The sequence below is a fragment of the Drosophila busckii genome, chromosome X (genome assembly GCF_011750605.1).
Source record: "Drosophila busckii strain San Diego stock center, stock number 13000-0081.31 chromosome X, ASM1175060v1, whole genome shotgun sequence".
Lineage (NCBI taxonomy): Eukaryota > Metazoa > Arthropoda > Insecta > Diptera > Drosophilidae > Drosophila > Drosophila busckii.
Window position 1 is genome coordinate 2,144,576 of NC_046608.1, and position 17,307 is coordinate 2,161,882.

Below are 17,307 nucleotides of genomic sequence, written 5' to 3' on the forward strand. Positions count from 1 at the left end.
ACAACAATTGGCTGCGCATAATATTTCTATACTCAATACATGGTATACATGTGAACATAAGCATTTGATAATAATTTATTAGCATAGTTAACGTTCTCTAGACAATTTTAGCCAAACGCTCGCTGTGCCTTTTTTTGTTTGTTTGTGCTATTAGTTTTCTTTTATATTTATGTTATAGTTTTTAGTATTGACACGACTAAGAAGACCAGTCCCATTGGTTAAAGAATTGTTTACTAATATTTACTATGACATGTGTGTGTGTGTGTGTGTGTGTGTGTTACATTGCTTTAGTTTTTGTTTTTTTTTGTGGTTTTTCTATTTTTTGGAGTACTTGTGCTTAGAACTAAAACAAATGTTAAAAAAAAAAATGCATAAATTTATATACTTCATAACAAGACATTAATAATAGTTAAACTTGTGTATGCATGTCCGCGCTGTTTGGTAATTAATAAAAAAATGATTATTAAATTAAAAACTTCATATACAACATTCGCAGTTTGCAGCCAAAGCAGCTGGTTAATTATTTACAGTGTAAAATTCAAATGAAAAGAAAATATAAATGTTTGTTTTGTTTTGTGCTATCGTTCGCTATTGCTGTCTCGCTCGCTCAAGCGCGATTGAGCTCCTCACGCTTAAAGTTGCGAATTGCGTCGAGCAGCGCATTGCGCGGATCTGTCGCTGCCGCTGTGGGGCTTGTGGCAGCGACGCTGCTGCGCGCTGGCTTCAGCTTGGGCAGCAGCATAGGCGGCGGCGGCGGCGTAGGCGTAGGCGTTGCTGCTGGCGTTGACTGTGGGCTGCTGCTGCGCAGTTTCAGCTGCAGCGACGTTGGCGGTTCTGGTTTTTTCAAAAACGTTGGCTTTGCAGCTGTTGCTGGCGGCGTTGACGCTGACGCTGACGCAGGCGCTGCTGCTGCTGTGCCGTTAACTGCAACGCGCACGCGCAGCGCTTGCTCCTTCTCCTGCAGCTCACGCTCGAGCATGCGCTCCTTAAAGCCAGTGCGTCTCAAAGTGTTTTGTCCAAAGGGCGCTGCTTCGGCTGCTGCTGCTGTTGGCGGCTGCTGCTCTAGCGTTGACAGCGGTCGCGGCAGCGCTGTTGACGCTGGCAGCGTATAGCGCTGATTCTTAGCAGGACGCGGCAGCGTTGTGGGCTTCAAGGGCGGCGCTGGCGGCGACTGCGGCTGCTCTTTGCTGTCGCTGCCGTCATCGCGCAGCGGCTTGACTGTGATGGGCACATGGTACTCCTTGCGTGGAATGCCCATGCGCAGAATGGGCGAGGCAATCTCGATGGTGAGCTTAGCAGGCGTTACAGGCGTAACGGGCGTGGCTGCGACAGGCGCTGGCTTCGACGCTGGCGTCGCTGCTGTGGCTGTGGCTGTGGCTGTGGTAATGCCACCGAATATATAATCGCCCTCGTTCTTGATCGCCACCTGCGACTTGGGGCGCTCGCTCCAAGTGGCAAAGTTAATGCTGGGCGGTCCAGAGTAGCGATAAGTTGTAGCTGCTGGCGCCGGCTTCGGCTTCGGCTTTGGCGCTGGCAGCGGCGCCACGCGCTCGCGCTCAGGTTCGGGCTCTCGCTCAGCTGCGTGCGCGCTCTTTGGTTTCTCGGCATCGTCCACCAGACTGCTCTTGCGTGAGTTGCTCAGTATCGTTTTGATCAGCTCCAGACTCTGCAGTGAGGGCGACTCGCCTATGCTCAGCTCGCTGCTCGAGCGTCGCTGCTGACTGAGCGCTGAGCCATTGCCCAGCTCCAGTTTGTTGAGCGACAACTGCGAAGCGCTGCGCAGTCGCGCGCTCAATGGCGCCGCCTCTGCAAGTGGGCGTGGCGCTTGAAAGGAGTCGGCACGCGCTATGCTGGGGGCATTTTGATTGCCATTTCCATTGCTTATAGCCGCAATGCTAAAGTTGGCCAAGCGATTGGGCTTGGCTGCTTCGATCTCTGCCGGCTCCGGCGACTGTTTGCGTATGAGCGTGTCCAGACGCTGCTGACTGATCAGCGTGCTCAGCTCGTCGACAATCTCCTCCAGCGGTGAGCTGGCAGCGCTGCTCTTCAGCTGCTGCGGCTGCTGCTGCGGCTGCGTCTGCTGTGTGCCGTCCGAGAAATCTGGTGGCGGCGATATGGGCACGGGTGCATAGTTCCAGGAGCTGAGCGATGTCAGCTCGCTGGTGCTGCTGGGCGTGGCCAGCTCAGCTTGCAGCGATGGCTGCTCCAGCTGCTCCAGCTCCTCCTCCTCCGCCTGCGCCGCTTTGTTGAGCTCCTCCAGCGTGGGCGTTGGCTCCACTTGTGGCTTGACGCTTGTCTGACACGAAGTCTTGAAGTTGTACACCTTGATGGCCTCCTCATCCTCCTCGGAGCTGCTGCTGCTGCTGCTGTCCAGCTGCTTCACTTCGGTTTCGGTTTCGGTATCCGGCTCGGGTGAGGGCGAGGGCGGTGGCGAGGGCGCGGGCTCGCCTATGCCGGAGTCCGCCTGCTTGCTGGCGGCATCATTGTTCTCCTCGTCGTCGTCCTCCTCCTCCTCCTCCTCGTTGGCGCTGCTAAGCGAGCGCGGCTCGGGCGTGAGCGTGCGATTCAGCATCACCTTGGACACATTGCTGGTGGGCGTGGCCGGATCTGCTGTTGTTGTGGGCGCAGCAGTTGCAGGCAGCGCAGGCGGTAGCTCCAGCTCCAGCTCGGCGGGCTTGGGATTAGGCGCGGGCGTGGGCGTTGTAATCCTAGGCGCTGGCTGTGGACACGGCATGGACGCTATGGATGCCGTCGTGGATGTGAGCGATATGCTGTCCGCTGCTGGCGACTGCGCATCTGTGGGCGGCGGTGCCGGCGCTGTCTTCTTCTTTATTTGGATCAGCCGCTTGCGTGGCGTTGGCTCTGGCAGCGACGCCGTCGGCGAAGCCTTGCGCTCCAGCGTGGCATAGTGACCAGCATCATCCAGTTCATCCAGCGTCTTCTCGCTGTTGCCATTGCAGTCCAGCGCCGGCTCCCGCTCCCGCTCCCGCTCCAGCTCTGGAGTGGGCAAGCTGCTCAGATTCGGTGTGGACATGCAGAGCTGTGGACGCTTGACTATCACCGCATAGGCGGGCTCCGCGCTGGGAGTGGGCGTGGTCGTGGGCGTGGGCGTAAACTGTGCCACCGCCTGCTCGGGTATGGCCAACTGGCTGGGTGGGCGTGGCGCGACGCGCTTCTTGCGCGGCGGCGCCGCCATCACTTTGGCCGGCGGCACCACCACTGGCGTCCGTGTGTAGTTCATGCCCGTGGAGTCCATGGAGTTCAGGCTGTTGCTGGAGCTGTACGGACTGGGGGTCTTGGCCAGCGTCAGCTTCGACTGCGAGTGGCGGCTGCTGCTGAAGTCCGAGCTGCTGCTCATCGAATCTCGCGCCGTCGCCGTGCGTTGAAATTTGAGCATCGAGTCGGCATTGAAGCTATCGTATGACTCGGACTTGTGGCAGAGCCGTATTTCCGACAAGCCCACGGCGCCTATGCTCGACTCCAAGCTGTACACCTGACTAGCGTCCACTGTCGATAGAGAGAGAGAAAGAGAGAGAGAGAGTGAGCAGTTGCTCGCTTAATTCGATTTGCTTACTCACCTGGACTCCTGAACTCGTATTTATCCGCATCCAGCTGCTTGTTGTCGCACACGAGCGACAGCAGCTTGGACAGCGGCACTCGCGCACCCAAGCGACTCACATAGAGCTGATCCTTGGGCAGCAGCACCGTTATCCGAAATGTTTGCTCGAACGGCGCATTGCTGGTCGCCGCCGGCAGCGGCGTAATCCGATTGTAATCCAGCTGACTAGCCTCATTTATATTATGGATGCTCGCATCCGTCGACAGATGATGCAGCTGTGTGGTCGACTTCGATAGTTTCCCATTCGACGCGGCGCTGGCAACGCCTGATTTATCTAAAAAGCATAAGGAATTTGATTAAAAACATTTCTAAATAAAATATGCATAATATTAATATTAATGATATCAATTATATGAAATATATATAACAAAATGTCTAAAAACTGAATAAAAAATTTGCTCTCTGAATCTCTGAATATATTTATACAAAATATTTCAAAACAATATATAAATGTGCAAATATTCATTGAATAATCTAAAATTATTTATACTTTATGAGCTAATGTCTAATAATATTTAAAAACTATGATCTCTCTGAAAAAAAGTTTCAACTTAAATAGAAAACTTCTATTCAAAATATTTTAAAACAATATCTAACTGCGTACAAATATTCATAGAATATTATACATATTTGATTTGAAATATTTATGTATAACAAAATGTATTAAAATGTATGCAAATTAAAGTTCTAATAATTTTTATAAACAGTATAAAGAAGAATTTAAAACTCAATATTTGTTTTTTTTTTATAGCGTAAAGTCATTAAAAATATTTCAAATAAAAATGTATCTGTGCACAGATGTTCATTAAATATTAATAACATATATATATATATAACATATATTCAAAACATTAGGAAATCAAAGCTATATAATATTTAAAATCAAGCCAAAGAATGAGCTCAAAAAACGAATATTGTTTTTTTTAGAATCTCTATTTGTATCTTTTAGTAAAATAAGTATATCAAATATGTAAAAAATAAGTTTAACAATTAATTTCGTCAAGTTATAAAATTATTTATGTATGCATATTATGCCTCTTCGAGTTCTCTGTGCTGATTATATTTAGATTTTATACGCCAAAGAGATCCCTTTTAGCATATGGTCAGAAGTTTATTAACTTGCCCACGCGCGTGTAACCGATTTAAGCAGTCATTCAATTATATTATAAACAATTGTTATTCATACCCAAAAGCAATGCGCGCTTAATTGGCTTAACAAAAGGCTTTAAGTTAATTTAAATCTCTTGAGCTTTCAATTGTGAGTAGCAAGCTTGAGAAACTTGAGATCAGAATTTCTGAACTACTGAGGGACTCAATAGAGCTCAATAATCATAATAATAAAAATTCAAGCGAAACTTACTATTGATTTTTGTTTATTATATTTTTTTGCTTCGACTGAGCTCTTATATGACATTAAATAAATAATAAAAATAAAATAAAAATGAACTCATAATTGATTATATTTAAAAATATAGCATTGTATGATGAGTGTCTTAGGTATTGTTTGGGGTCGATAAGCGCCTTTCAAAGTATGCTTCGTATACTTAAATTATAAGAGATATTTCTCTAATTTTGGGAAAGAAAATATGATATATAATGTTATAGCAGTTTATAGCTAAAATAAGCTAGATGTTGACTAAGTCTAGCCACAATTTAGTCTTACCCTTTTTGCGGCCAAACCAGCGATTTAGTGTGGAAAAGCCGCCCTTCATGTTGCTCATGTTTGCTGGGCGTGGCAGAGAACTGTCAGACACTCTATGCTCTCCTGTCCCCACTTCTCCTATCTATCGTCGCTCTCTCTCTCTCTCTCTTAACAACTCACGTTATTTGAGCCGTTCGTTTGCAAACGTTTTAAGCTTGGCGCTGCCGTTCAAGTTGGTGCGCTGCCACACTTTTGTTCCGTTTTCACGCGTTGCGAAAATTGTTAAAACCTAGTTGCTTAATTTCTATTAGGCTGTTTTTATACTACAAAATTAGGGCCACCCAACTAGTTTGATTTCGCTAATGCACTCATCCTACTATCAAAAAATGGGGCGAATGCCCTGTGTAAAATCCTTTTTGTAGCGCAATGACGATAAGAACATCATAGACAAAGAGCAAAAGCAGAAAGAATATATATAGTAACAATAAAGAGCTAGCAAGAAGCAAAAGAAAAAAAAAACACGACATTTTGTACAAGCACACCACAGACGGCTAAAAAAGCAAGATGAAACGCGGTCGAACGTCTTATAAGACCGCTGAATAGAAGAATTCCCCATACAGCTTGCTTAGCGGCGCTTTGTGGGGCAGGGGGAGGGGCTGAGATATTGCGCCAGCTTTATCGCTCTCAATAAATGTGGCTAACAACACCACAACAACTATAGACATAACTTAATTGCTTTTGGAACATCTACACCACACGCTCGGACACACCAAACTCTCTGCGCACGAGGCCCGCAATTTTGTGGTCAAAGTTAAATTATCTAAAATCGAGGACTTAAATAGACAAAAACGCCGCCCAAAAACAATCAAACCAAACACTAACAGTAGCCCGGTTCAACCAAACAATTATTCTCTATAAAAAAGTTTTATAATTAAATATTCATCTTAAATATGTATGAATTCATCAAATTCCTAAAGAGCATAGCATTTATACCAAATTAATAAGTTAACATTTACTTTAAATGAAGAAGAATTTCTCACTAAATAACTTAAAACAAATCGCTATGTAAATAATTATAAAAAATGACCTAATAAATTTAATTAACATCTCATTCGCTTCTACATAGTTGTGAATTCTAACAAAATTTTAATTTTCAGTCACAGCGACGACAAACTATAAGCTCAGTATTTTAGTTTGCGAAGAAAACTTTACACTCGGTTGGTCAAGAAAATGTATGATGCGTATTGACAGTTAAAATACAACAAAGATATAAAACAAATTAACTGCATATTTGAATGTCTTCCATGTGTAAGCGAGAGAGACTTATGTTTTTTATCGAACCAAAATAGGAACTGTTGGCCGACGCCGTGCTACGTGAGCTATGTGAGTCTTTGGGAGCAAAATTTTGTCCATTGATTAGCTAAGAATAATTATAATATTGTACCAAACAAACCCATCTAATCCTATATATACATTGCAAATTAATTTCAAAGAACTAAGAAGCAAAATAATGTTGACCTCGCCATATTTTATAGAGCAACGGAAATAATAAATTAAGATTTTATTAAAGCTCATACTGTATAGTATAAAATAACAAAAAGCAATGCGCAATCACTGAATAATCAAAGTCTAATAATAAGACTTAAGGGGCAAAATTGGATTGTCCTGCGTTCTTTTAGCGAGTCGCCTCATAAACATTAAATACTATTTTCAAATAAAATAAACAGCAAAGTAAAATTTTATAACGCGACAAAAAATGTTGCATGCAGATCTATTATAAAAATGTTTTATTTTTAATAAACCACGAGCACTTAAACACAATGCATAAAATAATTTGCACAGTGTGGATGTGTGTAAAGGTTCTCGAAATAAGTCAGTCTTCAGAGGCTAGTGGTGTTGTGTGTGTGTGTGAGCGACTACCTTTCGAGATAAGCGTTTAAACTTGGCTCTTAAAACGCTGATGCAAGCGTCAGAACACGCACAAAATAGTCCAAGCTTAACATAGTATAGTTATTGAGGAAGCAAGACCTAGATATATCCAAACGTATCACTAACATATAAAAAAACACCAAAAAAATGGGGGGTTAATAAGAAATAATTACAAAATGTTACGTCCTCTAGGCTTAAGCCTTATAAAAAGTCTTTTCCAAGCCTGGGCATTGACCGTCACTCTCCAGTTGAATTCAATTGCCAGAAATTAGATAAGTCAAACGAAAGAGTTTTGGAGTTGGAACACGACTAAAAGTATTAAATTTGTTTGCTTGACTCACAGTTAACGGCACAATTTGTTGCTATTTGCATAAAGGCCTAACCAACTAACTAATGCGCGCACAAAAAAATACAAACACACGCGTGTGCGTGATTGTAAATTACATAAATTGCCATAGATTGCAAAGGCAAAAGAAGCAAACACTAAATTTGCCTATTTACATTAAAGAAAACGCGACTGAGAGACATAAATTTGACTTTTTCCTGTTTAGAAACTTATTAGCGAGTGTAGAACTTAGCAATAACAAAATTTAATTACTAGCACAGCCCTTACCGACCAATATTAAGCTTAAGCCATATCATAATTCCTCTGAGAGAAATGGCCGTTGGCATGCAAATATGCCAAAGCAACATTCAAAGTGACAGAAAGAAAATTAGTAAAAAAAAGCCGGCCGATGAGAACTGCCTTTACAAATCTAAAAAAAAAAAAACATAGCATAACTAACAGCGCCGCCGACGCTGCTTATTTTATTAATGTTACCCACCCCTAGCTTTCACTTTTTGCACTTTTTTTTATTGCTGCATTATATACAGTTTTTGTTTTATTTTTTTATATATTTTTATTTACTTGGCGTTGTGGCCAGCTAATGTCATATGCTGTTGCAAATTTTGTTAGTTTGTCTATTACTGTCTGTCTGCCAGCTGCAGTTTTAGTTGATTTTAAATGCAAGCTTTAAATTATAAAGCAATTTAATTAAGTTTATATTTATTATGACATTTAGAGGCACAGTGAAAATTATTTATTCTAATATGGCTGCAAATTCCAAGCTTTTAATGTTTAGCTATTTTTTAATGCAATTTAATTATTTAATTTATAAAGTAATATAAGAAATAATGAAAAAACAGTTTTTAATATTTTTAATAAGAACAATTATTGCATTTTATTTTTATTACTAGCAAGAAATAGTTTTAAATTTAACAAATTGCGCTAGGCCCTTAAATGACGCTCAGCTTTTTTTTATACACCAGGCGTTTTAACAAAATGCATTGGAAAAACCAGCAGTCCTGTAGCACGGTAAGACACACCAATTGAGCGTTGCGAGCTAAAAAAGCGTATAGTTTATATGTCAATAGATTTTTGTTAAGTTATTTTTTATAGACACTTTTTATTTAAAGACAGCACTCCAACACTTTGAGTATTGAAAAATAATTAAATGTTTGAGCATATCTGAACTCAGTTGTGCGGCATTTGAGAGAATGACAAACAGATAAAATATAAATAATTTTAAATGACAATACATTAAATCGCTTGCTTAAGCTACGGTCATTTAATGATATTTAATATTATTTTTCTTAGCATATCTGATCTCTAAATCTAAATCTCATAAAAAAATTATAATATGCAGACAAATGAAATATTGAAAATACAACAAATTAAATTATTGCAGAATTTATGCAAGTGATGACAGGTAAGAACAAATAAAAATAATATTTTAAACGAGCACTAACTCTTACTCTAACTAGAAACATAATTGACTTTTCGCTTACCGGTTGCAGAAAATGCTTTGTGCTTATGCCTTTCCACGCTGAGAATATTTTATTAAAAACAAGTACATTCTTTATAACAAAAGCGTACAAAACTTTGATTTTGAAAACTCTCATTGTCAATGTAAAATACAAAGCGCGCTAATTTGCCAACGACAAACTTCAGATAATTGCTAAAAGATACATTTGTGTTGTATCATTATCATTTGTTTAATTCACACACACACAGGCACACACAGATACAAATACAAGCTGCGTGGGCGCTTGAGGCTTGAACTAAGTCATAATAAGGAGGGGGCTGGGGCACATGTCTGAGAGCATTTTTGATTGTCTAATGGCATAGTTCAGCTAACAAACACATACATGCATGTGCAATTGTGTGTGTGTGTGTAATCTATTCCTCATGTATGCTATGCAAATGACGCAGCAAGCCTTTGCGAGCTAGTAATGACAGCACGGCAACAACAGCTGCAACTGCTGCCGCAACTGCAAATTGAGCATATAGTAGATATAGCTACAGTATCTTAGACACGTGCGCAAGCTAGCAAGTGACCGCATATACCATGAGTTATATCTCCGATCATATATAATTATATATATATACCTGTATACTGCGTTATAGGTTAATGTATAATATGCCCTGCAAGCTTAAACTAAATCGTTTGTAAATTTTTGTTTGTCCAACTTGCCGCACTAAGTTCAGCGCTCAACGCCGATATTAGTTTGGATAATTACGTCTTACCACCGCATGTCTCTTGGCAGTAAACATAAACTACTATAATATAACCCTGTCACGTATTTTAACCTTAGTTAGAACTTTTGCTGACTAGCGAATTGGTTTTCCAAATATTTTGGTTTAAGTTTTGGAAATTTAAACACAAGATTGCTAATCTGCTTTGTATTTATGGCCAATACCTCAATCTGTGTGTGAGTGTGTGTGGTTTATTGTTAAACTTGAAATATAAATGCTAAGTAAAAATTCCTCGACTATCAGGCTAAAGCACAAGCGACAAGGCGAACGACGACTAGCGGACGAGTAACATAAGGCGTACTTAATTTAGTTAAATCACTACGGTAACGATCCAATAAAATATGTCGAAAAATACACATAAAAACAAAAAAAACCCACCAAAATACTCAAAAAAATATATTTAATATAAAGGAGCTTCGTGCGCTTAGCAGCTCAATAAAGTCTAATTGGCTACTGCTCATAGTAACAGTGGCGATGGGGCAAAGGGGTTGGGTTTGGTATTCATGCATAACAATTATTTGAATATATAGCAAATATTTTAGATCTTACAATTTGTGCTGAGTTCTTAGCTTCAAGTGTTTTGCAATCTTAAGTTCTAAAGCAAAAAATAGTAATCAAAATTATTTTACAAATTTTTAAATGCTAAATGAGTTTGATTTGATTTTATTAAGCATGAAAACATGTGTTTTAGTTTTAGAAATTTTATATAAGCCAGAGCACTAGTAACTAGCTTTGTAGTTAGTTCGTTTAGCTTTAGATTTTGCTCAGTTAATATTTTTTTAAAAGTCAAACTTCTATAGAATTCGCTTGAGCTTAATTTGCTATAAGTTTTAGTATAGCAACAAGCAAAGACAAAGTTTATAAACATTTTGAGGCTTCTGCGTTGATTTTTTAATTTGAAACTCTGACATTTTTATTCCGGGAACTCTGGCTAAAGACTTCATTAATTAGTTGAGCATAAAAATGTTATCTGCTTAGCATCAAAGTCACGTAAAATTTTCATAATCTAAAACAAAATGCAAAGCTTTGTTTAAGTGACAGTCGAGAAGCGAGAATCGAATCGATAAGCTAATAATGTGAAATGGAAGAAGCAGCAGACGCTATAAATAAATCCAGAAGCGGGCTTGGGGGGGGGGGCTTGAAAATAATAAATATGCATATAAGGGCTAAGTATTGTTTATTGCGTATGAAACAGCAATTTTACCGTTAGCTAAGAGCTCTGGCCACTTAATTTTTGGCCAATCTTTTATAGCGTATGTGCTTAACAATTTATGCTGAGCCTAAGTTATCGTGCGAAAGTAGTATCAGTATTAATTGTTAACAATTGCGAAAACCACTAAATTGTTGGTAAAAGTGATTTAATCACATCTCGCTTTCGGTTTATATCAGTTGGGAATTTTTAATGCGTTTTATTTATAGCCAATGATGTGAATATTTTCGAATTGAAATTCGTTGTGTAATGCATGTGACATTAGCATTAACATTGGCATTGGCCTTGCATTTAAGGCTAAGACAGTTAGAGCGAGAGCGAGAGCGAGAGCGAGAGGGGGGAAGCTGAGCCAAAGGCGATGATATCACAAACAAATGACGTGCGGGAATTTTTATTGCTGCTCATCATTGTTTTTACTCTTTCTTTATATATTTATCCAACAACTAGTCAACAACCAGTCAACTATGCAAATTCTTATTTCTATACTATGTTAGGCAAAAGATTAGACACCTGTTGCTCCAGCCCCAAAAAGAAAAAACAACAAACTGCAGAAAGTAACTTTAGCTTGCAAGCAATTAACTTTATCTATGAGACACACACACACACACACGCACACATACGCATTGTTATCAGCTGTGTGGCGTGACTAATACTAGCACGTATGCTAAATATTAATATAGACTGGCGACTAGTTTGGCATTATCTTTTTTCAATTAGTGCCAGCATTGAAGCCACTCGATTGTCACAAATAGAACAAATAGCATAGCATAGAGCTCTCTGAAACTTTAGACAATTTCAGAAGCGCTTAGATAGCCAGTTATCGGGCTATATACCCTATATATGTTGTTTGTAGTGCAGATAGGAGCGCAGCTTCAAATGAAAGTTAGCATGTAACATATGATAAATAAACTAGATAAGGCAGAACTAAACAAAAAACAAAATAAAAAGTTTCTTTATGTAAAACGTTTTGTTTTTCTAATCTACACAATTTAAACAAGAAAATGCTAGAAATGCTTAGCAATATGCAATAAAACTGTTTTTTATATTAAAGTTTCAAAACTTAAATTTAAGAAATAAGTCAATAAGCTTTAGCTAGCAATTTAGGAAAGCATTTTCAGCAATTTTGTTCTATATTAACTTTTTTTTGACTTAATTTATGACTTTTGTTGTAATTACTCATTAGCATTAGCTATAAAACAGTTTAACTGTAATTACAATTACAAGCAATGACACACACACATTCAAATCTGTGCATTCAACTTAAAGTTAGTTAAACCACAATGTTGCTAATTGAAAAAACAAATAGTTTTTATGAATGTCCAAACACAGTCAAAGGGAATAAAACTCTCTTGTTTATGTTGATTTGTGTGGTGAATTCTTTACACACACACACACACACACACACACACACACACACATGCATATGCATATGTAATTAGTTTGCCTGCACGCACTCTCACTGCACATTGGTTCGACACTGCACGAAAAAAACAGAGACACAGAAAAAAATGAAATAAAAACTGCTCCACTTTTTACTGTTGATTGTCATTCATCATTTTTTGTGTGATCGTTCGGCTGTCAAATTGTCGCAATGTCAATAAAGCGCACACACTTTTTTTTCACACTCTTTTTTGTTATGCTTTGCACTGACTTTCGTTGCTCTTTGGAGCTCTGGCACGCTTTTTAGTCACACAATGTGCTTGGCTGTGAGGTCAATTTGATTTTCGCTCCAGTGTTGTGTTTTTGTTTTGGAGCACAAGTGCAAAAAGAAATGCAAAACTTTAGAACTGCGTACTAACATTTGTCTAGCGGCGCTTACACTTTGTTTGCTGCTGCTGCTGCTGCTTTACACGCTGCTGCTGCGACTGCGACTGCTGCTTCAGCCTGCTGCTGGTGTTGTTATTGTTATTGGCACTGACTCTCTCAACACTGCTGGCGTGTGTTGCGAGGCAGCGGCGACGACGACGTTAACAGAACTGAAAACAAAAACCGCGCAAAATATGCACAGAACACGAACAACACACACACACACACACACAAACACACGCATATATACATGCAAGCACGTAGCTATAATAATAGTAGTGGTAGTAGTAGTAGTAGAAGTAGCAGCAGGCAGGCAATAATAAAGCAACGGTAACTCTCTAATAATAGCGCCCAGACCACAACACACACAGCTCCAAGCAAAAGCAACAGCAACAACAACAATACTAATAAAGAAACAGGCACAGGCGCTTTGCTTTGCTTTCGTTCGCGTTCGCGCTCTCGCTCTTTCTCTCTTTTGCCTTTGGCCTGCGCTCTGCCACTCTGAAGCTGTCGCTATCTTATCAGAATTTTTACAGCAAGAACAATAGCAGCAGCAGCAGCGGCAGCAGCAGCAATGAGAGCAATTGACGCCGGCGCGTTTAAAGAGTGAATAAATGCAATAATTTTCATAGCGGTACATACTATTTGCATGTATGTGTGTGTGTGATATCTGCAATTGCCACGCAGCTTGGACGTACATTGCATAAGACAATGCGACAGGTAAACGGTGACGTTGACGTTGACGTCGCTGTCGCTGTCATCAAATTGCGCAAAGCAAAGCTCTCTACGTTCTAGCGCGACCTTCGCTCTCTCGCTCTCGCTCTCGCTCTCGCTCTCTTGCGTGCGTAGGTGTGTGCGTTACGTTGCGTTGCGCTTCGTTTGAGCTTGGGAGTTAGAGTCAGGAGTGGCCGCCGCCGCCGCCGTCGTCGTCGTCGTCGGCGTCGTCTTTGGCACATGCGTGACCATTTTGAACGCCCCATCTCTATTGATTGGCATTGGGGCCTAAGGAGGAGCAGAGGCCTCACCTATTGTTTTGTAGCCAGCCACTAGTTCTTGTCTACTTATGACATCATCTTTGGCTTTATGCCATCTTCATTAATTGCTGCCACGCACCAATTTTCAAGTTGTTGCCCCCAAAGATGGTCATAGGCGCACCCTTACACACACAAACACACACATGCATATGTCTATAGCCATTTATCTAGTGTTGCTAACTTGGCCTGTCAGCTGGCTTTTAGGCTTGTGTTTCCGATTTTTGCTTGATTACTTTAATGCTAAAATTCTATTAGCAATAAAAACAATAAACCAATGTGTGGGCCACTTTGACAGTGGGTCTAACACTATTCAATTTATTTAAATATGCATATATGGTGCGTATGTATTTAATCTTATTAGCAACAGTAGCTCAACTAACTGCGTTTGCTTTGCTTATCTAATGCTAGCAAAAGCTCTTTAAGCTTTTACTTATGGTACAAATAAATCAATTGAATTGAAATTAAAATTAAATTAAATTGACTGACTAAATTTAAGCAAAGAGTTTGCTGCATTGGCATTGGCTTAATTGACAACTGTTTTAGCCGCTTTACACTATTAGCAATCAATGTTATATAACAATTAAATAAATAGCTGGCAATGCAAACAGCTTATCATTAAAATTCGTTTGTTTTTTTTTTTTTTGTTGCTATAAACAATCTAAGATTGAGTGCTGCGTATCTAGATCACTTAAGGCTTGTTTTACTCCAAGAATTAGCGACGCAAATCGGAGCGAACGATAATATGCTTATCAAAAAACAACAACAATAAAAAGCTTAAAAACAAAAGCAAACACTTAATAGTAGTGTAAACATAAATGAAATTCTCGACTGATGATGATGATGATGTAGAAGTTGAATGGATGGGGGGCCAGCGCTTTAGCCATGAGTTGTAAGCAATGCATCAAAATGCGCCAAGGGCCACACAATTACCCCCAACCACCAACCCACACTTGTGGCAGCTCTTTCACCTGCTGCTTCATCAACTGTTTTGTCTGTTGGCTGTCCTTGTCTTTGCTTTGCTTTGATATTTGTGTACTTTGGCACGTATCGAGGCGCTGATAACCTCAACCTTAACATAGAATAACGCTTTGGGCGGTTGGGTGGGTGGGTGGTTGGTTGGTAACTACATAAGCAAGTACAATTAACAGTTTGTTGGCTACACAAAATATGCAAAAAGTCAACAATCGAGTGGCAAAAGCAAACAAAACATTTCACTTGCTTGAAAAGCAAAAGCAAAAAAAAAAAACTCAAGTCTTGGCTTGTACTTGTGACCCCGTTTACGAGCATTCTTTTTGTTGTACGCAACAACAACAACAACAACAACAACAAAAGTAGCACAAGTCATTCCGCAAAGCAAAAAGTTATATATATAAAATAAAAACAGCTGAAAAATAACATAAACAAGTTTTACCACAGCAAATTCGGCAAAAAAAAAAAAAACATATGATCAGCGTAATGTTAGTTATGATCATGCTGGTTATTGTTGTTGGGCATAGAAAGATTTCTACATTTATTTTTGCCTTTCCTTAACATTATTGAGGCAGCGCCACGCCTTAAGGGCCAACAGCTGCTTGCAGTTGCTGCTCTAGACTAAATTAACTAACGTCTATTAGTTTAATTAGGCTTCAATCAATGCCAACAAGTGTGCGCCCTAGTAGCCCCAACAACACGCCCCAAATGATGCTGCAACAACAACAGCAACAACATCTATGTCAGCCTTAATGACTCGCTGAGAAAATAACAAAAACAACGTCAAGTCAAGAATTGGGTCAATTGCAGGCCAGGCCAGGCCGGGCCAGGGCAGAGAGCTGAACTGAGCTCAGTTCTCAAGTCTCTCAGCGCTCAGCGCTCAACGCAGTGAAAACTTTTGCATGACAGTTTCGGTTTCCAATTACCTTCGAATGCAAGTGTCTACTATATATCCATATATATGTATATATACGATTACATATGCACTGACTGCTCACTGCAAACAATTTGTATGCATTGTTGCATCGTTATCATCGTCGAGTGGCCTTTGATCACTTGATCTACGGCTAGAACTTGAGACAGCGACACAATGTACATAAACAATTAGCCAAACACTTTGTAATTGTTAGCAATAGATTAAGTCTGGTGTGTTGTTGTTGTCGAAACTGAAGTTTCAGCTACAGTGAACGCTGCCAAAAGCGTTCCAAACGCTCAAACAATTAGGCGTAATTTTTTTTTAAATATGTTTGAAGCATTTTCTTTGAAAAACGCTATAAATTTAATTATTTTATATTATATTTACTGCTATTTAGTCGATTAAGCAGCTTCACAATTTAAAGCGTTGCGTATAACTAAAATATATTTTTACTTTTTTTACTTGCATAATTTTTAATTTGTATTAGTATAAAATTGTCGATTTGGTTACATATAAATATATATATAGCAAATAATATTTATTTATATTTCAACTTCAAATTTATTATTAAAGTGAAAATAATACGCAGAAATTAATATTTTTTAATATTTAAGTTGATCTAGCAAAAATTTTAAAGCAATACACTTAAATATTGTATAAATGTAAAATCTTAACAATTTTCAAGCCTTACGAATAATTATTAAAATATTATAACTTTTATTTAGCTTACATATTTATTATAAAATATCGAAAAAACAAATGTATAAGTAATTTTTACTTAAGAATTAATTATGGAAATAAAAATCATAAATTAATATATTTTAATATTTAAGTTGATCCAGCAAAAATTGTAAAGAATTGAAATCTTAACAATTTTGTACTTTGCGACTAATTAAAAAAATATTATTACTTTTATTCAGTTTATATAAAAATGATAAATTATCGAACAAGCAATTTTATATGTATTATTTTTACTTAAGAATTAAATTTTTAAGTGCAGAAAGGCATAAATTAATAATTTTGAATATTCAAGCTGATTTAATTTAAAAATAATACAGCACTGCTTTAAAAAACGTAAATATTAAAGAAATGTGTTAATTTGCAATTGGTTATGAATGGAAAAGCAGTTCAGCTATGTATTTATTTATTTAGACGAATAATTGAATAATTTCTACTTTTAACAATCAAATTTTGATAATTGATTTCAAATCTTTCACTTGAAATTTATGACGCTCTCACTGCTCTCTGCCCAAGTCTCTCATCAACTCTCACTCTCACTTGTAGCTGCTGCTAACTCTGCAGCTGGAGCTGAAGTTATGTTTTCATTTTCATTTTCAATAACAATTAAGTAGTGTAACAATCTTTTCATTTTTACTTTGTTAACTGCGTATTTAAAGACAATCATGTGATCGCTATAACAATTGCTAACGCGTTTCAAATAAATAAATGAATGAAGAAAAAAAAAGCAACTCTCTCTTCTAACACGCAATTGTTAGCGCTCTATGGCTGTCTCTGTCTAACAGCAATCAACTGCAGCAGCAACTGGGCAGTTGGCACAGCTGCGAACGCTGAATTCCGAATTCCGAAATTCCAAGTGTGTGCTGCAT

General features: G+C 39.0%; 1 protein-coding gene across 1 annotated transcript; it reads right to left on the bottom strand.

Moving 5' to 3' along the window:
• Positions 1-340: 340 nt before the first annotated feature.
• Positions 341-5,367, bottom strand: LOC108606937 (cell surface glycoprotein 1). The gene is made up of 3 exons (XM_033294442.1): positions 5,283-5,367; positions 3,579-3,893; positions 341-3,507 (listed from the first exon to the last, which is right to left on the bottom strand). The coding sequence occupies exons 1-3, from the start codon at positions 5,338-5,340 to the stop codon at positions 608-610; spliced, it is 3,273 nt and encodes a 1,090-aa protein (XP_033150333.1). The 5' UTR covers positions 5,341-5,367; the 3' UTR covers positions 341-607.
• Positions 5,368-17,307: the final 11,940 nt, after the last annotated feature.

Bases quoted from the DNA above. Each gene is read 5' to 3' on its own strand.
- LOC108606937 (XM_033294442.1), bottom strand. From the start codon at position 5,340: ATGAGCAACATGAAGGGCGGCTTTTCCACACTAAATCGCTGGTTTGGC. The intron at 3,894-5,282 runs GTAAGACTAAAT...TATGCTTTTTAG, and splicing joins CTGGTTTGGCCGCAAAAAGG to ATAAATCAGGCGTTGCCAGC. The intron at 3,508-3,578 runs GTGAGTAAGCAA...CTCTATCGACAG, and splicing joins ATACGAGTTCAGGAGTCCAG to TGGACGCTAGTCAGGTGTAC.